This window comes from Oreochromis aureus, linkage group 11, assembly GCF_013358895.1.
Source record: "Oreochromis aureus strain Israel breed Guangdong linkage group 11, ZZ_aureus, whole genome shotgun sequence".
NCBI lineage: Eukaryota > Metazoa > Chordata > Actinopteri > Cichliformes > Cichlidae > Oreochromis > Oreochromis aureus.
This window is the reverse complement of record NC_052952.1, coordinates 20,118,973-20,145,649: the sequence shown is the minus strand read 5'-3', so window position 1 is coordinate 20,145,649 and position 26,677 is coordinate 20,118,973. Positions and strand designations below refer to the sequence as shown.

General features: G+C 41.2%; 2 protein-coding genes across 4 annotated transcripts; one reads left to right on the top strand and one right to left on the bottom strand.

Moving 5' to 3' along the window:
* The first annotated feature begins 208 nt into the window (after positions 1-208).
* On the top strand, positions 209-6,389 carry slc25a40 (solute carrier family 25 member 40). 3 transcript variants are annotated; one of them, XM_031734039.2, is made up of 10 exons: positions 209-400; positions 568-672; positions 908-967; positions 1,655-1,761; positions 2,266-2,333; positions 2,637-2,761; positions 3,060-3,343; positions 3,475-3,556; positions 4,221-4,298; positions 5,398-6,389. In XM_031734039.2, exons 2-10 carry the CDS (start codon positions 573-575, stop codon positions 5,526-5,528), a joined length of 1,035 nt encoding a protein of 344 aa, XP_031589899.1. In that variant the 5' UTR covers positions 209-400; positions 568-572; the 3' UTR covers positions 5,529-6,389. The 3 variants fall into 3 exon arrangements, with proteins under 3 accessions (XP_031589899.1, XP_031589898.1, XP_031589897.1); XM_031734038.2 differs by having other exon boundaries at positions 209-404; positions 572-672; XM_031734037.2 differs by having other exon boundaries at positions 210-404.
* An 11-nt stretch (positions 6,390-6,400) lies between these two features.
* rundc3b (RUN domain containing 3b) lies at positions 6,401-24,919 on the bottom strand. Its single transcript, XM_039619926.1, has 11 exons — positions 24,677-24,919; positions 19,392-19,507; positions 16,883-17,016; positions 16,445-16,530; positions 16,224-16,313; positions 14,085-14,165; positions 12,096-12,270; positions 11,655-11,812; positions 9,415-9,561; positions 7,690-7,811; positions 6,401-7,603 (listed from the first exon to the last, which is right to left on the bottom strand). The coding sequence occupies exons 1-11, from the start codon at positions 24,769-24,771 to the stop codon at positions 7,458-7,460; spliced, it is 1,350 nt and encodes a 449-aa protein (XP_039475860.1). The 5' UTR covers positions 24,772-24,919; the 3' UTR covers positions 6,401-7,457.
* Positions 24,920-26,677: the final 1,758 nt, after the last annotated feature.

Genomic DNA, 26,677 nt, shown 5'->3' with positions numbered 1-26,677 from the left:
CTCCAAACCTGGCAACGCAAAAAATACGTAAACATATTCTTGATACTTGGATGTGTTGTTTCCCCACTATTATCAAACTAAAGTAAATTATACGAAGACAATTATATCAGTTTTGTCATTTACAATAACTTTAATGTAGTATACATGCACGTTTAGTGTCATTTTATCTGAAGTTACAAAAATAAATACAATTATTAAAGTCAAGGTATGTGCTCAGCTGAAATTTAAATTATGTCATCACGCGCTGTTTGCGTCAGGAACTACCCTGCTGCAATTTCACACGTGTTTATGCTTTCAAAGACTTTAGGACAGCAGGAACTGGCGTAGTAGTAGGATAGCTATAAACCCCGAGAGGGATGTGCGTGTTCACGAAAGACGTCGCTGATTCTGACTGACTTTAGTAGGTAAGGAGTTAGCTGTGCTAGTTAGCTTGCTAAAGTTAGCCAGAGACCTGTCATGTAATTTTTTAGGGATCGTAGCCTTGTCATGATTTATTGTGTGAATATTAAATAGGAGGCGTATTAAAAGCAATCAAATGTTTGTCTGTTTGTTTGTTTTTTAATGAAGACAGGATGAATAATGAAAGTCCTGCTCCTCCTGCCAGCGGCGCCATTACTCCCCTCCAACAGATGGTGGCGTCCTGCTCCGGCGCCATCCTTACGTCGCTGTTTGGTGAGGCACCTACTCTTCAGCTTATTACATTACAAAAAACATGCCTTTGTTTATTAACTAACACTCAGCTGGTGGTTTATGAGGTACAACTTGTTATTGTGTTATAAAATTATTTTGATCAATCGGAGGTTTGGAGAAGTTTCCTGAACTGCTGCTTTGTTTGTTCTCTGATTAAATGAAAATTGTGACAAACATCCTGAACACAGGCACTCATGTTGAGTTGCTTTTTTTACAGTCACACCTCTGGATGTTGTGAAGATCAGGCTACAAGCACAGAAAATTCCCTTTCCCAAAGGTGAAATGAATTTACACTATGTTGACTGACTTTTTTTTTTTATTTTAAATTCTGTTACATATATCAGACCATGATACTGTGCATGCAAAAAGAAGCATTATTAAAGTAGTAATAAAGATCAACCCATTTCCATAGCAGACTTTTTGGAAGTATTACAGAGGTAGAAACCATATGAGGCCCTTAAAAAAGGTTCTTTTGTCCCTGTGTTTTAGCATTTGATCTGTCTTTATGTTTATTGTGGCTCCATTATATACTAAACCAGGGGAGTCAAACTAATTTTAGTTAAGGGGCAGTATAAAATGTCACTTTATGAACTTTATAACCTATATGAATCAGGAGTGGGATTAGGGAGCAGCTAGAAGAGAGCCTGGAGAGATGGAGCCATGAAAGCCAGAATACATGTGTGAGAATGAAAGGGAGATGATGTAACAGTGAAGGTGGATGAGTTTAAATACCTGCAATCAAACATCCAAAGCTCCAAAACTGCTTTTATATCTCCATACATTTTCATGCCCTTGTTGTACTGCTGGCTTTACATTACCACACTAGAAACAGCAGTGAATTTTACTCAATAATTGGTTTAGCCAGTAACAACTTTACTGAAATGTTCGCATTTTGCTGACCTGAACAGCCAGGCGGCCTGCGTTTGACGTCACTGTATTAAATGTTAATGTTAATATTTTTCAGGCAAATGCTTTGTCTACTGCAATGGACTTATGGACCACATATGTATTTGTGAAAATGGGAATTCCAAGGCCTGGTACAAAGCTCCGGGTCACTTCAGCGGCACGCTGGTAAAATTTTACATCCACATTACAGTTTACCACTATAATTACCTCCCGCCATGTTTTTGGTATCGTTTGTATGTCGTTCTGTCTGTTAGGTCTGTTAGTTGTCCGATAGCCTTGCTTCATTAAGCCTTGCTTCGTTAAGTTGACCTTGGTCTTCAAGGTCAACTTAATGATTTAATGGTCGAAAATTGACAAAAGCCTTATAACGTAGAATCTGTGACAAGTGTGGTGTCTAGTGTCAACATTTAAAGTACATTTAAAAAGGAAACAGAAAACAAAATGAATATATACAAAATCCAATTATGTTCCCTTAAAAGTAAATACTGTCCAGAGAGTGAGCTTCTTGTTCCGTATAATGTTTTAAAGTTAGCAGTCTGACACATTAAGCTTAGCTTTAGTGACTGATAGAACTTTTCCTTGTATAAAGTTGAGCTGTTGTAGTACAAAACCTCTGAGTGCCACAGAGCACATCATCCTTCACTGACTCCTAACTCTGAATCTCTGCAGGATGCATTTGTCAACATAGTGCGGCATGAGGGAATCAGGTCATTATGGAGCGGTCTGCCTCCAACACTGTGAGTGTGAAGTCTATTTCCTGATTGCGTGCCTGCCCTCCTTTTAAAACTGAGCTGTGGTGGGTCAGTAGTGATTACAGCGGATGCTGTCATTAACAGTGTTTTCCTTTGATGTGGTATTTACTCTGAGGTGGCTCACTATGAATTTCTTCAATGATCGTAACCAAATATTTAATTATGTTATGCGTCATTAAACAGAACTTTCTTAAATTTAGATGCATTTTTGTGGCTGTCTTTTACGTGCTTAGAAAATTTTATAAGGAAGGCATGATTTATGTACTTTCTGTTATGTGCCTTCTCTAGTGTGATGGCAGTCCCAGCCACAGTGATCTACTTCACATGTTACGACCAGCTCTGTGCAGCACTGAGGGTCAGGATGGGAGACTATGCTCAGGTGGCTCCTCTCCTTGCAGGAGCTACTGCTAGAGGTGAGCTGACTGCTGTCCTACTGCCACTGAAATATGCCATATATTGACAATAATGCCCATATAATGCCTAATAACAGACATTAGCATTTTAATAATGTTTGGGGTTTCAAGGCCAACCACCCTTACCTTCTGCACCGTGGCCTCGACTTCCTGATTTTATCCCACAAGCTAGATTTCATCTAGAAAATGCGAATGTTATTTTTAGTCTAACTCACAGGCCTGTAAGTGATTATTAAAGTAGAAAAAAGAGGCTCATAACACTTCATGCCCTGCTTTGTCTTCCTCCTCTGTGTGAAAGTGGGTTCGGTGACGGTGATCAGTCCTCTGGAGTTGATCCGCACTAAACTGCAGTCTCAGAAGCAGTCGTACAGGGAGCTGACCCAGTGCATCCGTTCAGCAGTGGCCAAAGAGGGCTGGCTGTCCCTGTGGAGGGGTTTGGGGCCCACGCTTCTCCGAGACGTTCCCTTCTCGGCCATGTACTGGTACAACTACGAGATGGGCAAGAGTTGGCTGTGTGGCTTGTCTAACATCACAGAACCCACGCTGACCATCACCTTTGTATCCGGAGCTGTTTCAGGATCTGTAAGTAAATTTTTCATCTAAAACTGCACAGAATTCAACTTCCAGCCTGCAGATAAACATATCTGATAGCGAACAAACAGAAGTAAACTACAGCGTATCATTTCTTATTTCATTTTTGTCATTTCTTTCAGATTGCATCTATTGTAACTTTGCCTTTTGATGTCGTCAAAACAAGAAGACAGGTGGAACTTGGAGAGCTGCAAGCAAAGAACTGTAATTATGCTTAATTTTTTTTTTTTTTATTAAAGCTTCTGAAGATTGTAAATGTACATCTGCAGCTGCCTGGGGAGGTTATGTTGATGCTTTATGCTCATATTTGTGTTGTCATGGTAAATAATCCAAGTCTGCAGTTAAATAAAAGCAACAATGAGCTTTAAAACATTTTACTTCTCATCAAAAAGGCTTCCTCATTCCGTTAAGAGGCCACAACACTTTCATGTGACAGTCGACGAGCGTCACAAGTCAAGCCCTGTAGAGCACTTAAACCTTCTCAGTGCTGATAAGCAACATGAATAAGTGCCTCAAGTGTGTGCTTCCTCCTCTGTGGATGATGGTGATGGCTGCTCCAGCTGTTTGTAGACGCCCCCTTCTCTCCTGTTTCAGACCCCACTCCTCTTTTCAAAGCCTTGCCCTTTAAAGACTGCTGAGTGAGGAACAGGCCTTCTTGCATGTGCTCCTTAAAAACACCATTAAGCCAGTGTGCACCACTCGGTGTAAACATCAAACGTGATGAAGATATTTCTCAGCTCATCTGTAAGGATGTGATGGAATATGTGAGGCAAAGCTGCTGCCCTTTATTGTTAAACCCACATCTCTTGTGCTCTGTTTTTGGTTGGATGATGCTGTTTGTTGCTAATTGGTGCTCTTGTGTTTGCAGTGCCAGGTCAGGCCTCCTCCACCTTCTGTGTGATGTGCAGGATTGTGGCAGAGGACGGGTTTAGAGGGCTGTTTGCAGGTAAGTCTCTGACCTGTGACTCAGTGAGTGGTGAGTCTGAGGTAGTCACGAACACTCGCTGTAAAAACAACCTGCACCCTCTTTCAAATCTAAAGCGTTACGTTTCAGGACATGATGAAAGTTTTTCATTTCTTGCCAACCTTTACATTTGGTAAATACAACCTCAGATTAACAGCATATTACATACATAGCATATTACCGTTTAGTAACTTGTAGAAACACCTTTAGCAGCTGTAACATGAAGTAATAATTTCCTGTATGACTTTAAAAACATTTTGGACCACTCTTCTTTACAATGCTGTTTCCATTAAATGAGAACATTTGCTTATGCACAGCTCTGTTCGGGTCGCGCCACCACATTTCAGTCAGTTTGCGGTCTGGACTTGCTGCTGTTCTTAGGTTCAGTCGTCCTGTTGCATGATCCCATTTCAGCTAAGAACAGATGTGACTCAAGAACATTGTGGTATACACAGGATTTCATGGTTGATTTAATGATTGCAGGTGCTCAGGTTCTGTGGCTGCAAAACAAGCCCTCATCATGACCTCCCCACCACTGTGCTCGACAGTCACTATGACACAGTTGTGCTGACATGCTGTTTGTGATTTTTGGCCGGATATGGGATTATGCATTATAGCCAAACATGTCCAGTTTGGTCTCGTCTGTCTTGCGGTTTTTTCTGATGCATGCAAGTCATGCTGCCTCCTCTCTCTTTTTAGAGAGAGAAGCAGCTTTTTCATTGACACTGTGCGAACATACGTGAATACTTGAGACCAACTGGTCTTTTAGAGGTGCTCACACTTATTGATCAGTTGAAAAACTTCATTTGATTAGTAGCACTTGGCTGCTACTTACAGCTTCCATAGAAATTAGGAGTTTAAGTGTGTGCTTACTTTTTCACCCTGCTTCTCTCCTTTAGCTTAAATACATACATATATATCCTTATAGTTCATCTTAAGGTTGTATTTACCTCATTTTAAGACTTGCTAAGGGCCCGATTATTTTCATGTCCTGATACATGAAACCTTATTACTGAAAGAGTGCGTACATTCTGTTTAAACTGTATATAAACTCTTCTCATACCTGTTGTTTCTCTATCAGGTTTTCTCCCCAGGCTGATAAAAGTGGCTCCAGCCTGTGCCATCATGATCAGCACTTATGAGTTTGGAAAGGCCTTTTTCCAGAAACACAACAAAGAGAGGACACATGGACCACTGCAGACCAACCCCTGACAGATTTCCCTTGGAAGAACAACGCATGCCACGACAACTACTGCTAGACCGCACCTGAGGATTGTACTGTCAAACCACTTAGATTTAACTTGAGGTTATTGAGCAAAGTCAGGGGTTGAAATGATGTTAAATTATACTTTAACAGTAATTAAGACGTGTATATAAGGTGAACAAGTAGCCTCGGGGCTTTAGGACTCCTTGTCTGTTTGTATATAGAGATTTCACTGTCCGCACAACGAGCTCCATGAGATCAAGGAAAGGATGGTATTTTTTTAGATAAATTTATTGGGGCCTGAGCAGTTAATTCATTCAGGTGAATCCATATTCTCCTTTCATAGTGCAAGTCAATCAAGAAGTTGCAGTGTTCCTCCTAAAGTTATCTGGATGAGCCAGATGTTTCATTTTGCGGTGCAGACCTTTAGCATGATAAAGTTAATGTTGCCAAATTTAAAACATTAGCAGAAATGGGGTTTAAAAAACCAACTGTCTTCCTGCACTGTAAAATATTAAAGCTGATCAGAATTGATATGAATTTATTCATATTATTTATTTTTACATTTTTGTTGAATGCAGTAGATTCTGTGTGAAGTTGGAAAGAAATATTTTTCATCTACACCTTGTTAATTTCAGACGTGTTTAGGAGCTAGTATATCAAAGAAAGACTTTTTATTAGTAATATATTTTCCATGTATCTCACTGAGATCATGTGTTCTGTGCCTGAACTCCTTAAATTAGAGACATAAGATTTGTCTCTATTTCACTCCTCTATGTTGTGAGAACCCCTAAAGCGTCTCCTTGATTTTGCACAGTAGGGTGCCACTACAGCGTGAGTGTAAATAAAATAGCGGTATTCAGATTGTTCTATATGAAAATGTCATTTTCTATACCCGATTACCTTTTCCTCACACCTGTTGCTGTTGACAAGAAACTCAAATGTCACCATCAAGTTGTCAGTGTTTCCGTGGAGTTTATTCAAATAAAGAATAACAAGATAAAAACATCTGCTGTATGTCTGTGCAAACGACCGCTGGAACGAGGTGAAGGCAAAAAGTAATGAGTTTAGTGTTGAGGTACACGGCTTAGTTACCAACAATACAAATTATATTCATACTGAATCCCAACACAGACTTTAAACAATGATCTATCCACGGTAACCAGCCATTACAGTGAAATACTGCATTTTAATAATTAAAGGGAATAAAGCTCAACTTTAAAATAAAACCCAGAAATTTGGGGTGGTTATTACTCATAGTGATCCTTACCTGAGAACAAAACCACGTGATACTGCATGATACACAACAGTGGCAACATAAGGCTGATGAAAAACAAGAAAAACATCTACACCTGACAACAAAGACTGCCTCATCCCAAACTGATGACGTACTGAGACAAAACAGAGGCACATTAACCATCACAAATAGAACAAAAGAGTGATTTATGGCACCACCAACAGAACCGAAAATATGAATAAATCCCTTTATCAACAGAAAACAATTCAGTGACACTCTGGTTTGTAGTCTATCATTTTTCCCCTCAGGCCTCTGACCTACAGTCAGCATTTTCAGTATGGTATAATCTCTAGAGCCTAAGAGAGGCGCGGCCTTTTCCCTGTCCCCTCTGGGCTGTAAAGTGACATAATTCAGACTAATACTTCATAAAACAGAAATCAACAATGCTCCACAGATAAAAGAACAAACAAAACAAAACACTGAACATATACTGATGAAGTTCCATTTGAAGATCCTCTGTCATTTCATCGGTGTGGAACATTATTAAGACGTCATTCAGACTGATGGAGCTGGTTAAGTCATGCTACACCAGATCCTCAAGTTCCACATACAGAACATAAACCTCTACAAACAATTTCCAACAATCCAAGTTCCTGGATTATCTGGCCCTGCCCAGAAGGCGTTTTTAGCTCTTCATTCCCTATGAAGGAGTGAAACCTGGGCTGCTGACCTCCGTTGTAGGACTGGCCAAACACTCATTCGACCTCAGGCTTGCCAGAGACTTGTAGCTGGCGACTGAGGTCAGGGAGCCACACAGACCTCTTAGAGAAGGAGTTTCTTCTTTGCCTGGATGACAAGACATACAGTAAATGTTCACACCAGCGATGGAGAGCTTCGCAGACAGCAGTGCTTGCTGCCAGGTGCAGACATACCTTGGTGAGTCCACTTTGAGTTGGCCGACCTGGCCTCCAGACTCAGCGTGTGGGACGGTTCGAGAGAATTCTGGGAAATGCTCATGTCTGCAGAGAGCTGCTCCAAACTCTGGAAACTCTTCCTGCAATGAATGGACAAAGATCAATAAAGGCCACACAGTATAATTGATGCTGATAGGAACAGAAACTGAATCAGTTGAATGAGTTTTTGATGGCAGTACTTCGAGTACTTCGTGAGACAAAAGCCATTTAAATACACTGTGTTGGTGATTTAGGGCAAGACAAAAGTTCGTGTACAAACTTCAAATGTAACAACAGACTCAAATTGTGTAAAGACAATGTTCTATATACAGTCAGACACTTTATTAGGAACAGCTGTTCACCTGTTCATTAACAATAATAATAATAATAATAATTTCCCCTAGGGATCAATAAAGTATTCTGATTCTGATACAAATACCCAAGTAGCCAATCACAAGTAAGCTACTCAGCAAATTTATCCATGGTCAAGATGACCTGTTGAAAGAGGAGAACGGCCAGACTCCTTGAAGCTGATAGGAAGGCAACCGTAGCTCAAATAACCACTTGTTAGAACCAAGGTATGCAGAAGAGCATCCATGAACACTCAGCACATCAGACCTTGAAACGCTTTGTTTCTGTTTCACTTCTTGCTTATTTTTAAAGTTCCTGGACCTGACTGATGTCAATGACAGCAGATATAATTAACTTGTTCCTTCGTGAGGACAGAGGCTCCACCTGCTGGCTGTTTAAACTTTGTTTTGATCTGAACCCAAAAGTTTGAATAATAAATATTTACTGTTTTGGTTTGCATACCATAGGGTATTGTACTATTGGCCTTGCAGACATCTGCATTGTCTGGATGCCTTTTGACATCGTGGGCCATATACATCCCACTTTGATCTTAAGTTGACTAAACCAGCAAAACTTGAATATCTGTAAAGATGTTTAAATATTAGTGCTGTCAGCGTTAACGCGTCAAAATTGGCAAATTAACGCAGATTAGTCCGTGTGGGGGGTTACTCGTCATCATGACTAACATGATTAACAACTAACTTATCTGGAGCGCAGACTGTCTCAAAATCCCTGGAATGTCTCTGTCAACGCATTTCGGGCAGTTTGTCTGAAGTTTGTCCATTCTGTGCTCCAGATGGGTTGCGTTAACAAATATTTAAAAAAGTGCAATTTCAACTTCTTTTTCAGTTTTCTACATGATAAAGAATTTCTGCTGTAGTAAATGAAAGAAACGTGTCAATATTAATAGATAAACATTTAAGTTTCATAAAAGTTTCTAGTAGCTTTTTTTTTTTTAAGTGGACCCATTGTAAAAATAAAACAAAAAGCAGAATTTTTTATAATTGATAGTACAAGAAGAGGAACTTTTCTGTCATTTAGTTATTTTTCTTTTACTTAATTACTTTGGTTATGTATGAATGGCAATGGGGGAGGTCTTTATCGTAGGTAAAAGCTGTAAGAAAACTAAAAAATACATGTCCTCCTTCACGTTTTCCAAAGCCATCCAGTGAGCCTTGGAGGAGCCTTTCCTGGGCCAATTCTGGCCCCTGGGCCTTATGTTTGACACCCTGCTTTGCAGTATATCTTGGTATTCAATAAAAATAAAAGCAAATACAGAAAACACTTCAAAATAACTGTCCAAATAAATGCTTGTAGGCTGAAGATTTTCTTTTACAAGGACTTTGTACATACTCCTCCCACTGTCCTGTAGTCTTCCTGTACAGCAGTGTATCCAAGGCAACAGCATTGGCATCCATGGCATCGGGAGATGGCCACTGATTGGTCAGATGAGCTGTTAACTCTTGTCTAGATCGCAAGTCGTTGTTCTTAAGCACTGTTCTGAAAACACAAGACAAAGTAAGTAATATTTATTCAAATGTCACAATCCTCTTTAAAAAATTTTAAAGTCTAAATAATTGAAATACATTTTAAATCAATCTCGTGATACCTTTAACACCAACACTAAAAAGAACTGTAAATTAATCTTGCGGGAAACTGTACAATTTACAATCGTCACCACGTCAGCCTAACATGTCAGCCTGCTTATATGTAATAATATATGTCAATTTTGCCCTGATCACGAAAACGATGGAAAGTTAAGAGATTATCAGTGCTGCTATCCTTTCATTTCAAGAGGAACATAAACAAACAATAGTAAAGGAAATTAAACTCATCAATCAGTTGCCAGGATGTGGTGCGAGTGGAAAAGTCATTTTCCCACAGGAAACATTTTGACATATTTAGGCCTGGGCCACAGTACCGGCACACTGTCTCTACTAAAACCAGTTTCTTTGACAATGGAAAAAAAATGTTAGAGAATAATCTTTATGGGTGTTTTTTCTTCCAGATACAGTACTGTGTAGTGTGTCCTTAAAAAATTACATGAAACTGGACAAATGGAGAACAACAGAAGAAGAATCAGGATTTTTTTTAAACTATGTATAGAAGATGAACAAGATCTGAAAGTCATGTAAATGGTAAATGGACTGATTCTTATATAGCGCTTTTCTACTCTCCCGGAGTACTCAAAGCGCTCTATACAACATATCACATTCACCCAATCACACCCATTCACACAAGCACTTTATCTGTACTTAGTGCTTTTTCTAACTACATTCACACACATTCATACTCCGATGGATGCATCGGAGAGCAACTTGGGGTTAGTATCTTGCCCAAGGATACTTGACATGCAGACTGGAGGAGCCAAGGATCGAACCACCAACCTTCCGATTAATAGGTGACCTGCTCTACCTCCTGAGCTACAGCCACCCCTGAGCTACAGCCACCCCTAAAGGGGCAGATGTGTCTTTAGGGACACATCTGCCCCTTTAGATCCATCTATTGTTCACTGAAGCCTTATGAGGAATAGCCTCAGTGGAAGGTTGGCTGTCAAGAAGTCATTGTTAAAGAAGGAACAAAGGAAGAAACAGAATATACAATCCTCAAAAACTTTGTATCATGACTTTGTATCATGAGTATAGCATCAAGTTGATTAAACTTTTGGGATATTGCTGTGGTCAGTTAAATAGCAGAGGGAATTGTTAATCAATTTCAGCTGCTTTGGTGTTAATAAATGAAGGTTCTTAAACCATCAGCAGGAGCGGTATCTGCTTCTTTGTGCAAGGAGGAACAAGAGGAGCACTGGCAATAGCTACACAATAGCTTCCAGCAGGACACTGATATGAATGTCTCTGACCAAACAAACAGAAGCAGACTTCATGAGGGTGTCCACAACAGCATTATAGAGCCCAATTTGCAGTCACAGATGAGAACAGGTCCCCCCTAAGCACATGTGACAGACGTGAAAGGTTCTGGAGAAGCCGTGGAGAACATTATGGTGCCTGTAACATCGTTCAGCATTGACCAGTTTGGTGGTGGGTCAGTTATGGTGTGGAGAGATATATCCATGGGTGGATGAACAGACCTCTACAGGCTAGGCAACAACACCCTAAATACCATTAGGTATCTTGAGGAAATCTTTGAACCCATTTTCAGATCCTTCGCTGATGCAGGGGGTCCTGGGTTCCTCCTGGTGCACGACATTTCCCGGCATCATGTGGCGAGAGAATGTAGGCTGGAGTCAAAGACCCAAAGACCGTGATGCTTCTCTGCTCACGCCTATTGAGCTCCACAAAATTTTGTAATTAAACTGTCATTTCTGGTTTTTCTCATTAGCTCAGCTAATCATTCCACATACCCACGGGCTACTGCCAGAGTGCCCCCACGTGGCACTCGGTTGTCTCAAAATATTAATGGAAAGCTGATGCCGTTTGACTGAAGTAGCGCTGACTGCAATAGATTCAGTAACAAACAAACCACCTGCAACCTTCAGGCTACTTGCTGTGTCTTGAATGTCAAACTCACAGTTGGAGCAACTGCAGACCTTTCCACCCAACACTGACAAAAAACACACACCAGAATGGACTCACAATTGGTCCTGTAGTTCCAATATGATATACTCAAGCTGTTCTTTCTCCAGTGTGTGGGAGAGGTGTGTGTCTGCCAGGCTCTGCTGAAGGGCTTTGTTTTGGGACACAGCCTCCGACAGCTGGGCTTCTCGTAGACGGACAAGCTCTTCCAGGTAGCCCTGAGGCAAACAAACACACATCAGGTTTATTAATCTGCTGCACATGCACATCTGAATGTCCTGCTTTTCACTACAAACAAGAACCCTGAAGCAGGAACAACCACAGCAAGGAGCCACAATGAAGATATAACATAAAGCTGAATTTGTTTGTGTCAGAAAATAAAAACAAACCCAAACTCCTAATTATCATGCAAATACCAAGGAAAATGTCACACTGGCATTTACTGCCTTCCTGCGCCGTCATCGCAAATTAACACTAGTATGAAACTCCCACTGATGCTACCTTTTGTTCCAGTGCCATGCGATACTTCTGCTCGAAGCGTTTGCACTTGCTGACCAGGTTGCTCTGCTCAGTAAAGATGGAGGCAGCCGTGGCTGTTTTGTCGGGTGTGCTGCTCTCACTGCCGCTGCTCCCCAGAGTCCTCATCTCCTCCTCGTCACTGCTGATGCTGTCTGCGCTGCACAGGACAAAAGTGCGTACCCGATTAGTACACAGCTCGCATACAGTACCGTGCAAAAGCCTTGAGACACCCCTCATTTCTTCAGATTTTGTTATAAAAATGGGAAATGCATGCTGCCATTTATTGAAATGTACCACACCTGCGTTGCATAATTTAATCATTTAAGGTCATATTCACACTAACCTTTATTTTCAGGTAGTAACAGGTCATGTCACTGTCATGAATATAATATGATATAAATTCCTGCAAAAGCAATACAATCTAAAGCCTAATGACAAGTGAGTTTAGCAAGATTTGTCGATACTGGTGAGTAAATTGTGGTAAGACCACTTCACTCATTATTCACCCTGCACACAAACAGTCTGTGCATTTAAACTGTTGAGGACTTCATGATACAATATAGAAAAATGTGCTATATTACTCATGTGGCACTGTTTAGGGTTTCTCCACTCTGTTTTAGCTGTGTGATCAGCTCAGGTGAGGTGAATGATTTCAAGTAGAGAGCAAAAATGTTGCTGAGCAGTGGCACGAAGATCAGCAGCTACAGAAAAGACTAGTATCACATAAATGATCTGTGAGGAGTGTAAATCAGACGTCAGTAGAGCCAGACACTGTTTACAGTGAAAGGAGGAGGTTTTCTCTAAATCACCTCCGTATCTTGCTAACAGGCTAAAATCAAAAGCTTCAAGCCTTCACACCTCCTGCCTGTTGAGACGTGCTGTGGTTGTGGTATTCCCAGGAGCACGAATCCATCACTTCCTGTGCCCACTAGAGGGTGTTGGAAAACACTAATTATAAGAACACTGCTGTATACTGTGTTGAATCCACAATGAAAATATCATGTATACCAGAGGTGTTTTTACACGATGCTGTTACCACTCGGTGGTGCCGTGAGGGTGACTCAGTATTAGCACACAGATGTCTCCAGGCCTAAACTCTCAGCAAGCATGAGTTCAATCTAAACTAAAAACCTTCACATTTCAGCACAACTCAAGATCATTAGATTAAATTGACCAGTTGATCAGATTAAGTCTCTGACAGGAGTACAACTTGCAAAAAAGGCACCAAAACTGAATCTCAAAACCAAAATGGTTGATGAGGGCATGAGTTCAAGGGAGTACAAGCATTTTGGAGCTGTACATCCAAAGGCAAAGCCACTAGACAGAGACGCCCTTCAACAAAAACTCAAAAGCTTTGCAAAATAAATTTCTATAGTGGATAAAAACAGAAATGTTTTCTCTATCCCACCCGTTTATCTGTTACTTAATTACTCTGGTGTAATATAAAGAGACATTGGGGAAGTCTTTATAAAATGTAAAACACGCTTAAAAGTTAAAATGCCTTCATTCACATTTTCCAAAACCGTCCAGAGGGCTGGATTCTAGTTTCAACTGGGCCAATTCTGGTTCTTGGGCCTTATGTTTGACACCACTGATCTAATTCAATCTCTAGGAAGGGTTTATTCAAGTGTGACACTAAGAAACTGCAAGAATTGTGCAAAAATCACAACTTCCTGTCTGCTTATGGTAAAATTTTGGTACATCCTAGGACAATACAGGATACAAAGTTTCATAAATACAGGTGAAACGCAGCACCGGGGCTACTTTATGCATTTTATGGCTTTTGTATGGGGAAGTGTAGCGCCACATAAAAACTTTCAACAAATTTCTTTTTTTACCACGATGGATACGCGTGCCATGTTTCATGAAGTTTCAAGCCTTTTAAGCTCAACACCATCAGTGCTCAGACACTAATAAAATACACACTACACCAGAGACGGACCGTGTGATGTGAATTATTTGATCTCATACCTCTGAGTGAACTTCAAGTAAGGCGTGTAGTCAATCACAGCAGGGCAGCTGCCATCCAGACCCTCACCTTTCAGACAGAAGCTTGAGACAGAACAAGATGAAACATTAAAGCTGGGTCTGTCTGTGACCGTTTGAAATGCAGCACTTTAATTTAGATGGCATGTTAGTCAGAGCTTCAGTAGTGTCCACCCTCATCCTTTCCTTCTTCTGATGTCTCTCAGGTTTCTGATGATGAAGTGTTTCACAGCTCAACTTCTTTGCATCTGTCACCTGAACTGCACTCTTCAATCAGCAGCCCCTTCATCAGGAGCAGATAACAGTTTACTCTCCAAAGCAGCTCTAATTTTATCAGGAATAATGAAGCCAAATTTAAAACGTTTAAAACCATATAATGGTTTAATTTAGTTATAATTTTAAAAGAAAAACAAAACATAAATAATTTTTCAGAAGAAGCACTGCAAACACAAAAACATTCACAGCATGTGGTATCATGTCACTGCAGTATTATTTACTCTAAAGGTTTTAGAGTAAATAATGAAACGATACTGTGCAAAACTCTTGAGCCACCCTTATTTCTTTCTATTTTTTGCTTCAAAACAAAACACTTTCTTGTTATTTTCAAAGTCGTCTTGAGAAGTAGTTTTTCAGGCTTTCGGAAGGTCTATTAATGAGTGGTGGCTCAAAACTTGTGGACAGCACTGTACTTCTGTTTGATCCCTCTTGGCGTATGTAGGACAGTAGATTAGATGATCAGAACGCCAGTGATGTTGTTGGTCTGTCGTCTTATAATCCAACACAAACCGCAGGTCAGCAAACACTCATATACAGGACAAATGAATCTAGTTTAGAACCAAATGAAACTGCTCAGAAATCTTATGACTACATGGTCATCAGTAACAATAGCCACAAAAGCAGGAAAATATGTGTATGTATACAACATTAACATGGGGCGATCGTGGCTCAAGAGTTGGCAGTTCGTCTTGTAATCGGAAGGTTGCCGGTTCGAGCCCCGGCTCGGACAGTCTCGGTCGTTGTGTCCTTGGGCAAGACACTTCACCCGTTGCCTACTGGTGGTGGTCAGAGGGCCCGGCGGCGCCAGTGTCCGGCAGCCTCGCCTCTGTCAGTGCGACCCAGGGTGGCTGTGGCTACAATGTAGCTTACCTGTGTGTGAATGGGTGGATGACTGAATGTAGTGTAAAGCGCTTTGGGGTCCTTAGGGACTAAGTAAAGCGCTATACAAGTACAGGCCATTTACCATTAACCAGGTTACTGATCTTAACATAACAGGGCCACTCATCCATGAAAGTGACCAATAGATGATGATCTTTACCACCTAACAGGATGCAAGTGGTATGCAACACGTGTGGCAAATCCATCTAGCCCTCAAGCACAGTCTGGCTGAAGACCCTTTAGGTCAGGGGTGTCAAACTCCTGTCCTCCAGGGCCAATGTCCTGAAACTTTTAAATGCGTCCCCATTGTATAGAACTTGACTGCATGCTGAGGAGGCAACCCCCAATCATACTCAAGTAAATTTAAGTAAATGTAAATGTTTGGAAAAATGAACTTCTATAGAGTCTTGCTAATGACCTATTATATTTATTCAGGTCTGTCACAGCAGGGACACATGGAAAAGTTTCAGGACATCGGCCTTCAAGGACTGGAGTTTGACACCCGTGCTTTAGGTGATCACTGTGTATAAGTTTGATCAAATTAAGACGAATACCGTAGGATCAATAGCGATTTATGTGAACTGTGGACAGACGGACAACAAAGACTTGGCCATGGCGTAACTTCACTGGTCCTTTGGTTGGATGACTCGTTAAATATATGAAAATGTGTTTTCTAATAGAAAGCAGAAACACAAATCCCTCCATCTGACCACAACTGTAGCTGCGGCTGGCCACCTACATCTCCAATACTTTAACATTCCCAGGGGGAGACACTCACTGGTAAAATGTTTCATACATTTATAGATATAATTTAGGATCATCCTATTTTTCAAAATGCAAAAATAAATAAACTAATAAAAACCCTTCAGGATACGTGTCAGACTGCAACAAATCCACTGTACTGATTATTTTAGCAGTTTTGAGTTTTCTGGCAACATGTTTCTTATTTCAGAACATCTGGACGAGTACCTGAAGTCGATGGTGTTGAGTCCGATGAGCGTGTCGGCTAACAGCCCAGCTTCCTCTCCCAGCATGATCGCTCCGTCCTCATAAAACCTCCTGCGGCCAACACACATCAGTAAGACTCACTGTCTATACAAACGTGGAGTAGTGGGCAAAGACTGAGTACGTAGGTTACAGCTTTCATTAACACAACTATAACTGGATTGAGAGTGACTGTTTGTTTAGACCTGCTGGTTCGGAAGTCTCTCAGTGCAAATGTGATGTACTCTGAAAGTCTTTTCTCCATCAGGACGACTCTGATCCACGCCCTGCCCTGCAGAGACAAACAGGTGACATAAAGCTGTTAGTGGAAGCTTCTGATATTTGAATTAAAAAACAGCTACACGTCTAAATGTGCCTGTAAAATACGTGGCCGTTAACCATGCGGCTGTTTGCTCTCCATCACAAGTTTGCCCTTTGTTCTTTTCCCAAGAGGACAATGGAAAGCAGAGCAAATGATGATGCACTGATTCAGCATTGTGTGTGCTGCAGGTCTGGATACGTTGACTTTGCCTTCTATCCTGCAGTTTTCCTAAATCAAATATGTTGTTCAAAAAAATTATAATTTTCTGAAAAATAGTGCTTCAGAATAATCAAATCAGATCAATAGACAGTTTTATTATTACCTTCGCTCTCGATGATCGCACATTTTCCATGCTCTCAATGCTTCGGATACAGTTATGAGGTACTTTACTGCAGGCAGCTTTTATGTAATCCCAGAAACTCCGAGGAGTCTCGTAGCCGAACCAAGACATCTGACCTGAGAGGAAAAAAAGAAAAGAAAAAGAAAGAAACAAGCATTTGTATGAGCATGCATGTGCATTCATACTGAATGACCGCCACAGTCAAAAGAAGATTTCCAGTTATATTTAACAATCCTGTTTCTGCTCTGGGACGTCAAGAAAAGCTGAAGGTGAGGAGGAGCAGACAGAGCTGACGTTGATGAACTCTGACAGCACGAGTTAAGGCCGTTAAACACTGAGCGTGCTGCCAAAAAAATGACACAAAATTCAAACGTGTTGTGTAACGTAGATACACACTTAAAGTATTGCGGTTTTACGGAAAATTGTTTTTAAAATGAAGTCAGAATTAAGTCATGATGAGCAGGTCCTGATGTTTCTAAAGAAGAAAAGGAAAAAATGGAAGTTCTGGGTTCCTCCGATTCTCACAAGAAGACAGCACATTGAGAATTTCATGGTTTGATCCCGGAGTTAAAGCTGTATCACAGCCCAACTGCTGCAAGAGGACTGTCCCCATCCCAGGAAGCTTCAGGTAAGTGACGGAAGTGACGGGTAGCTTAGAATTTAACAAACAATTTTTCAAGCTTCAATTATACCAAATATATTAATCAATTGTCAAATAACTAACCACGTCTGCTTAATCATTTCCAACACCCTGGAGGACAGCGGGGAGAGTTTAGACGCTCTCCAAGATTACATCAGCCGGTACTTTAAGGGTATAGTAATGAAGAAGACCCCGGCCAAAAATGAGATCCCGTCATCGAAAAGAAGTTGCCCAGTAGACTTCCCTGGCACAACATCGCCTGTCGGCAAAGACTTTACTGACATCCTGGAGTCAATCAATAAGCGATTGTCCAGCTTTGATGTGAGGCTGTCCCTGGCAGAGATTTTACACCGGGAATTTAAATCCCTGAGAGAATCCCTGAGTTCAGCCAGCAGCAAGTGGAAAGGCTCGCTGCTGAAAATGCCACGCTACGGGACTCGGTCAAGTGTCTTACCGAAAATGTGAACAAGCTTAAACATAGAAAATAAAAAAATAAAAGAGACTGTTATTGATCTACAAGCCCGTAGCATGAAAGATGTTTTTCTGTTTTCTGGTATCCCAGAATCTGCTGGAGAGGACACGGAAGCAACGGTGAAAAGCTTCATTAAAACCCACCTGAAGCTGCCGGAGGACATCACCTTCGAAAGAGTCCATCGTATCAGGGCTAAGAGATCGGGGCCGGGAGTCCACGCCCTATTGTGGCCAAATTCTGCCATTTCAAGCAGAGGGAGCAGGTGAAGAGTCGCGACAGGGAGCTGAAAGGACTTCAGCGTCAACGACCAAGGTCCTGTTCCCAGTCCGAGGCGGCTTCATTCAGAAGGGCTCCCACGCTGTCACTGCCAGGGACCGGCTCTACGTGGACGGACAGACCCCGGCACCACTCTGTGGCTGTGTTAACTTCACTCCAGATAAGAGCCTGCTGCATTTTTTTTCTGCTTTCTCCCTCTCTTGCATAACTAATCTGTTTAAGTTATTAATATCAATTTGCTAATTCAATGTGATGTCATAGCAGATAAAACCCCATAATTCTCCATTAATGCGTTAATTACAATGTTTTCTTTTTTCTTTTCTTTCTTTTTCATCCCTCCCGCCCACCCTTTTCCTGGGTTTTCTTCCTTCTCCTTTCTTTCACTGCATCGATCACCTGTTTCCCTGAACAGTCACAAACAACACCCTCTATTTCTACTCATTCACACAGCGCGATCACGCACACAGACATATAGGACACACACACTCAAGCGCGTTTAAGCTTGCTCATATTAGTTCATATGCACACACACAGTCAAACTTACGGAGCATCTCGCCACACATTTTTCTTCTTTCTATTTACAAACCAGTGACGTATTTCCATTTTCCTCACCCTCATCCATGAATCTTCTCTGAGGTTCTCCTCTTTTCCTTCTGCCTGGCATCTCCATCTTCAACATCCTTTGTACCCACTATCCCCCCACTGCACACGTCCAAACCATCCAAGCCTGGCCTCTCTCACTCTCTCCACCTGAGCTCTCTGATGTCTTCATTTCTAATCTTGTATATCCTCCTGTCTTTTTTGTTAGGGCATCACAGTAGGTCTCATGTGACATCCTGATATGATGCATGTCTTGGAGATGGCGCCGCTAACAAAAAGAGGCCCAAATACTGTTGATACTTGATACTTACCTGGTAAATTAAAACTGAGTTGCTCACATCTAAACAAACCTGAATGTATATTTGCAGATTGAAGCACACAAGAGGTTGAGGTATCCTCCGCTACACATCATGTATCTCTCCCATCAGCTCATCAAATAAAGGCAAAATTACATCTAATTCTGCTAATGTGTGCAGGCTTTTACAGCTGCGCCGCTCTGTTACCTTTGAGTCGATGGCTGAGGATGTGCTCCACGATGGAAACAAAGTTAATGAACTCTGGAGATGAGTCATCTATGGTCTCGAAACAGGAGCGGTCCAGCAGAGTCTTCACTGAAAACCTGAACATAAAAAGCAGATACACGGGTATCAAAATCAATCACTGGGTCTGTGTTTTAAAGGGACACTGCACCAATATTGCCTGTATAAACAGACTCGGCTCCAGAAGGAGAGCTACGTGACTGTAAATGTAGAGGAAAGGCTTGCATTGAAACGTCCAGGAAGAGTCTTTGAAGGTAAAGTTCACTTACCAGATGGGGGAGAACAATAGCTGCTTTATGTCACACTTGTTTTTTGAATCTTAAACAATTAAGTGCTTAAAGTTAGGATGTGTCAGTCTCTGCTTTTTACCACTGAGGTTTACGCGTGAGATATGAATTCCCACTTTTCCACACCGACGTCCAAACAGCCACAGTGGCAAAACACTTTTCTTGTTGCCGAACGCCGTCCAAGACGAGGATAAACGCCAACAGACGAGGCGTCTGCAGTGATCTAGTCCAGAGCTCGGGACTCGTTAACACAGTATCTCAAAAGCCCACGAGAACAAACAAATCGTAATTAACCACCACACTTAACATTTGCCAATTACAAGGCAGAGAAAATAAACACATGGCCTCAGCACTTGTAACGAGGCCTTTGATTAATCCCCTCTGATGAAACCAGCCATGATGTGCAGCCCACTATGACAGTCTACCGACTCTGCCTAATTTCATTGCAACTGATTACGCAGGAAGGAAAGTTAATAGAGAAAGCCGCGATGTGTCACTGTGTGCGTGTGCTTTATGAAACTGGCCGGTGTGTGTGTAATCTAACTTCATATCGCACCCTGCCTCTCTTTCTCCCTGCCGTTGCTTAGCAGCAGGGTGATCACCAAGTGTGAAAGCGGGTTAAAAACTGACGGATTTCCAGCAGTAAAAGCCTTAAATTAATCACACATCACGTACTTTAACTTTCAGACACCATGGGGGAAAAAAAAAATAAATCAACAGCCCAGATCACAAAAGGCCAGACACAATTTCCTCTCTGTGCAGCGCTTATCCTGTCAGGTGTAACTGCCACCTGAAAAAACTTTCAATGTAGACTTCCAGTCAACAGCAGAAAATCTAAATGTTCACACACACACACACACACACACACACACACACACACACACACACACACACACACACACACACAGGGGTGTTTAAACTTTAACTGACGTGTCGCTGAAGTCAGTCACACGGTATTGATGCTAAACTAGATGAAGTCGTGAGACTCTTGTTTCTAGGCGACTTACAACAATAACCGATGTCGACTGTATTTTGTTGCCAATCTTTGTGACTTAGAAAAGTTTCTCATGATGTGACAGCTCATTAATTATCACTTCTTCTGTAATGATCAGAAAGTTAAACGTGAACATCTGAGTACACTCCGTGATTCACTAACTTTGTACAATAACTTTTATCAGCAATAGCTTAATAATCATTTTCTGTATGATGCTGTCAGTGTCTCACAGAAGATTTTTGGCCCAGGCTTCCTTACTATGTTGCTTTGCTTCACTGAGGTTTACCAGTATTCATTTATGCACAGCTCTCCTAAGGTCCCACCACAGCATTTCTGTCAGGTTGAAGTCTGGACTTTCACCGGGCCATTTCAGCACCTTGATTCTTTTTGTTTTTAAGCCGTTCTGTTGCAGATTTGCTGCTGTGATTGATCACAGGAGCCAGTTTTGACTTTTTGTGGTCATGTCAAAGACTACAAGGAGCTCAGGTACTGTGGCTGCAAAACAAGCCCAAACCATCACCCCTCCACCACCGTGCTTCACAGTTGTTATGACGCAAACCCAAAAATGGTAAAAAAAAAATCTCCACTTCAGTCTGGTCTCTCCTCAGGACATTTTATCCAGAAGTCTTGCAGGAAAAAGCCTGCAACCCTTCTAAACAAACTATACTTGTTCAATCTTTTTCTAATTGCATTGTCTTGAAGTTAACAAGTTAAGAGTAGAGTCAGTGAATTAACTGGGACATTCACTCCTGGGACGATCGAGTTATTGCACTAACACACCTAAATACTCCAGACCAGCAAAATGCCAAAACATCTGCTTTCACAGAGATCCTCACACTTCCTAATGATCAATTAAGTAAATTTGATTATCAGCACCTGGCTGTTACTTACCTTCTTAATTCCTATGAAAACTGTAGCGGTGTACTTAATATTTCACATGACTGTAAATCAAGCATTCATCTTCATTCAGGAAACCGTGTGGTCAGATACATGACCATACAGATTCTTAGAAAGCACAGCTTCATCTCTCTTTTGCTGAGCTTTCTGTAGTTTGTAGAAACCACAATTATTTCTGATTCTTTGTGTCTGTCTCTATACCAGCATGCAAACACCGCCGTCTTGCTTGTTCACCATTTTAACAGCGTTTCCAAGCCCCTAGAACACAAACCTGCTTGTTTGCCACTCTTTTACCATGACTCTGTGCACATGTGTTTAAAACAAAAAATCACAAAGATATCAACCATGCAGAGCCTCTGGCAAGCCCACAGTGCGTCCACACACATCATTTGGGAACAGGGATCATTTTAATTTTTTCCCCATTTCTGTTTTAAGCTGGCAGCACAGTGATTAGTACTAGCACCTCAGAGCAGGACCCTCTTGCTCTGAGGTGCTAGTACTTTAAACCCACCGGTGGCCGGTACCTTTCTGTGTGGAGTTTGCATTTTCTCCCCATGCCTCTATCTGGCTTCATCTCCCAGTCCAAAGACATGCAGAAAAGATTCATTCAATTCAACTTTATTTATATAGCACCAAATCAAAACAACCGACACCTCAAAGTGCTTATAATGTAATGTGGAGACCCTCCAACAATAGAGAGTAACCCCAACAATCAAATGACCCCTTTTGAGCAAGCACTTGGCAACAGTGAGAAGGACATTCTTGATGCATGCTCAATCATCCAGGTAAGTAAATCCCACAAGGTTGATTCTGTTCATCTGGACGTAGCGTTTTTTAGTGGGAGAAACGTTTTGTCACTCATCCAAGTGACTTCTTCAGTCTCAGCTGACTGCGGGTTTCCCAAACCTTAGAAACAGGACATTTGCACAATGACTGAAACTAGCATCACTGAAGGAACAATGGGCTGGGAGGTCATTTCCTTGATCATTAATATGCAAATTGTCATGACCAGTGATCAACAACCACTGATAAAAGCCCACTGATCATTAATCAATGGTTTTTCCCCATCCTGTTTATAAGGTTGGGGAAAGACTTCTTCAGTCAAGAAGTCACTTGGATGAGAGACGAAACGTTTCTCCCACTGAAAACGCTACATCCAGATCAATGGAATCAACCTTTTGGGAGTGGGAAGGAAAAACTCCCTTTTAACAGGAAGAAACCTCCAGCAGAACCAGACTCAGGGAGGGACGGTGAGGTAGGAATGTTTATCTGTGTCTATGTGTTAGCCCTGCGACAGACTGCCAACCCGTCCAGGGTGAAGAAGCCCTCTCACCCTACAACAACTGGCATTTGCTCAACCCACCGATGACCCTGACTTGGATAAGCATGAGAAAATGAATGGATGGATTCTGCTCTAAGTACTTACAACGATGAGTCTGTGTTTTAACTATACTGGTAAGTGTAACAGGTAAAACTCGAGTGACAGCATAAACAAATATAAAGCTGGCGTTTACGGTCTCAGGGCAAACACTGAAGCCAGCAGGCTGTCGGTGATCTCTGTTTACTTTCCTTTATTTGCTGTGACCCTCACCGTTTACTCATCTACTGCAGCGGGAGAAAAAAAGAGAGACTGCTGAGTAATTTGTTATCATGTTGAAGACAGCAGAGCATCTAAAATAGAGAGATTTCACTGATTTATCTGTACATGCATAACATTTTTACTTTACATTTACATGACTACATTTACTGTGTTTATATAGATACATTTATCTAAATGTATATCATTTTAGGAGTACAGTTCATTAGTCTGCCGTCTTCCTCTCTTGATTTGATTGTTTTGTCAGAAAAATGGAAAACGCAACAACGAGCCCAATTTAACATTCAAATTGCTCATTTTCTGCAAACAACAGTCACTGAAGCCAAATCTGTATCTGTATCATTTCTGCTTGAAAACCCACGATTAATCCATTATTGGCATCTTTTGTTCAGGATTTCTCTGTTTTCTCTCCTCTCTTTGTGCCAATCAGTGAGATAATGGCTGTAGCGGAGGCAGGAAGAGCTGGGAAAGTATGAGCACCTGTGTCCAATTACCTTCCTTTCAAGTGACCAATATCAGAAGGTCTGCCGCCGCACCCGACACTCCTGAAGCTTCAAAACACTGTTAGTCATTTTGTAACTGGATTTGTTCGCCAGCTATCAAAACAAGGCTGAGCTGACAGCATTTTTATCAGTTTGTTTTCGGAGTCGTTACGCTCCCTTGGTGCCAAAATACAGACACCTCCGCATCTTCTCTTCCCTCTGCCTCAAAAACACCACAGGGACTATCAGTCGGTAACTGACATCTGCCAGCAAAACCAAAAAAGGACCACAAATCAATACCTGGAGCGGGGTGTTTTTCACTAAAGCTGGCAGAGACAGGAGGAGAACCTGACCGGTGACATGTGTGCACACCTCGGCATCGATCGCTCTCATATTCCCCCCACATTCAACATCTATTCGCTTATAAATGTTTTGAGGGAATTGGTTTCATGTGTAAGAGTTTTAACTGAAAATGCTGCTAAATAAAATGTCTGGGAAGGTTCATTTGTGTGTATACGGGTAACAAAAATCCAAAGAAAAATGTAAACTTTTTTTGTGTGTGTCAAAAAATGTATTTGGGGGGTTATTTCTAGATTTCTGGCTTTAACTCTCCACTGGAGTGAGCTGAAATGTGATGGCATGAATGTTTAAGGAAGGCTTGTAAAGCTGGGGTGGGTGGACGGATGAGGAAAAATGTAATTATCCTGCTGTGCAAAATAAGCATCATCATAACAGACCTGAGATCATCTCTGTTTTTAAACCCACCCAGCAGACAGTCAGTGACTTTCCCTTCCTCAGCTCTGTATGTACATTAGCTCATAGTGTAACTGAAGGATGGAGCAGGGCTGTAATCCTGCAACCTTAAAAGCCAACCTTTAATAAATGCATGCACCTGACTCTGAAATTAAATTATCTGCCATCATGAATTCAGCTGCAGACTCTGTTTCGTCCTCCCTGTCGTTAAAGCACTGAGGAGCATGAGGGGTTCCCACCTGCACACGGTCAGCAGGTTTTTCCTCTCCACCACGGCACTCCTGCCTGCACCGCGCTTGCGGACGGGATGGAGACCCACGCCGAGCGACGCCATCCCCGGGCTTGAGTCCGTGGCTGGTCCCCGTGAGCTGTCCACGGCTCCGGTGCGCCAGGGAACGACCAGCTGTCTACGTCCGTCTGTCTGTGAGGGGTACAGACGATGCTCCACTGAAGGAGGGGCCCGAAAACTGTGATAAGTCACGCTAGGATCTTCCTGTTGGAACTTTCAAAATAAGAGCTTGTGCAACCGACCAGAAAATCACAACTATTTAACACAATTCTCTATTTATACTTCTTTTTATTATATTATATTATATTATATTATATTATATTATATTATATTATATTAAGTACTGTGCAAAAATCTCGAGCCACCCTAAAATCTATAAAAAACTATTTTATAGTTGTCAAACTGTGTTATCGTTAAAAAAATTTAATAGATTAAACTAAAGAAATGGAAATAAACGAGTTTTTGTGACAGGCTGCTAGTAACAGTGCCTAAAGATACGATTTATAATTGATTATTTTCTAAGCTGTTACCTGTAAACACAACACTAGTTCATCCCTTGAGTTACATGTCTTTGTAATGCTTGCGTTATTCATTGGTCAGTGTTAAGTGCTTTAAGAAACAAAAACCAATCCAATGAAAATGATCAGCATCCATGTGTTCTTCTTCTTTCTTCTTCTCGGTTTAGGTTCAAAGGATGGGCCGAGACAGAGTGAAACGTCCAAAGAAAAAACCCTGAAATAACTTCAGGAAGCCTATTAACACCTTAAAATTACAAGAAGCTCGGACTCCTCCTTTATTATTAAATATAATAAAGGAAATGTGTTATTATAATTAAGGTAGAGCCATAAATTATTATGTGGAAAATATATAAACCCTAAAGTATAACCAAATAATACAAAAAAATATATATATATTTTTCATCTCTGGTCATACTGGCTGCACACAAATAAAAGAGTTGTTTGTTTGTTATAATAAAGATTTCCTTTCAAAATCCTATCGCCTGACCTCTGTGTGATGAGTTTCTGTGTATCATCCGACCAGATGATAGACTGAGCTTCTGTGTGTGTAACAGGGATTTCATACCATAATCATGAATGGTATTACTGCAGTGTTTTTATATTTAACATCTTAAAACTCACATGTGCTTCTGTTCATGTTTCCTGCAGGCTCTTATAATGATCTCTTTCACTTGCGTCGAAGGGGGGAGGGCGCCCTCTAGTGGTTTTGAACGAAAACAGCAGACTCTTCCTTTTCACCAAAATCCCATCTATGCGCTCTTCTTCGTTCTTCTCCTCTGTTTCATTTCTTCCATTTTCTACATAGCAGAGTTGAAGGAATGAGTTGTTAAAAGGGTAAATAAAGACCACAGATGCATAATGGGTTAGTCCTTTGGGTCTGGACCTCTCAAGACCTGCTTACAATGACACTTTCCATAGGCAGGGGTTTTTTTTTGGACGCGCTTTGTTTAAGGGCGTTTTAGCATTTGCACTTCACAGAGAAACATTTTACATTTCACTTACAACACTAAATGACAGTTCAGATAAAAGACAAAGCCCCTACAATCAGTAAACCAGTTGGTCGGGACCTTTTGGACTGGTCACACAGCTCAGCAGCTGGCTGCCTTTGACATACTTTAAATATCACGGAGTTCTTTAAAAGTGATTTCCTTCTAAATCCTTTAAAGTGTGTCTGTGTGTGTTTTTCTACATATTGAGTACTTTAGGGCTCACATACTTGGACAAAACAACCTGCATTCCTGTAAAGTAGTTGTATCATTCATTTACATACACAGGAGTAGCTGTGATATGATATAATGCTCTATAACAATCAGTCATTGAGCCTTTCTCTGGTGTCTTTATGTACCTTAGTTTGGGGGATCTCTCTGGGTTCTTTTGGTTCTTTTTTTTGGGTATTTTTTTTTTTTTAATCACTGGTGTCTTAATGAATGACA

What these genes read in the sequence shown, in the direction of transcription:
- slc25a40 (XM_031734039.2), top strand. Translation starts at nt 573, where the DNA reads ATGAATAATGAAAGTCCTGCTCCTCCTGCCAGCGGCGCCATTACTCCC. An exon ending in AGCGGTCTGCCTCCAACACT is followed by an intron (nt 2,334 to 2,636) that starts GTGAGTGTGAAG and finishes TGCCTTCTCTAG; the next exon opens with TGTGATGGCAGTCCCAGCCA. An exon ending in TGCAGGAGCTACTGCTAGAG is followed by an intron (nt 2,762 to 3,059) that starts GTGAGCTGACTG and finishes TCTGTGTGAAAG; the next exon opens with TGGGTTCGGTGACGGTGATC.
- rundc3b (XM_039619926.1), bottom strand. Translation starts at nt 24,771, where the DNA reads ATGGCGTCGCTCGGCGTGGGTCTCCATCCCGTCCGCAAGCGCGGTGCA. An exon ending in GCATGGCACTGGAACAAAAG is followed by an intron (nt 11,813 to 12,095) that starts GTAGCATCAGTG and finishes TGTTTGCCTCAG; the next exon opens with GGCTACCTGGAAGAGCTTGT. An exon ending in TTGGAACTACAGGACCAATT is followed by an intron (nt 9,562 to 11,654) that starts GTGAGTCCATTC and finishes TTGTGTTTTCAG; the next exon opens with AACAGTGCTTAAGAACAACG.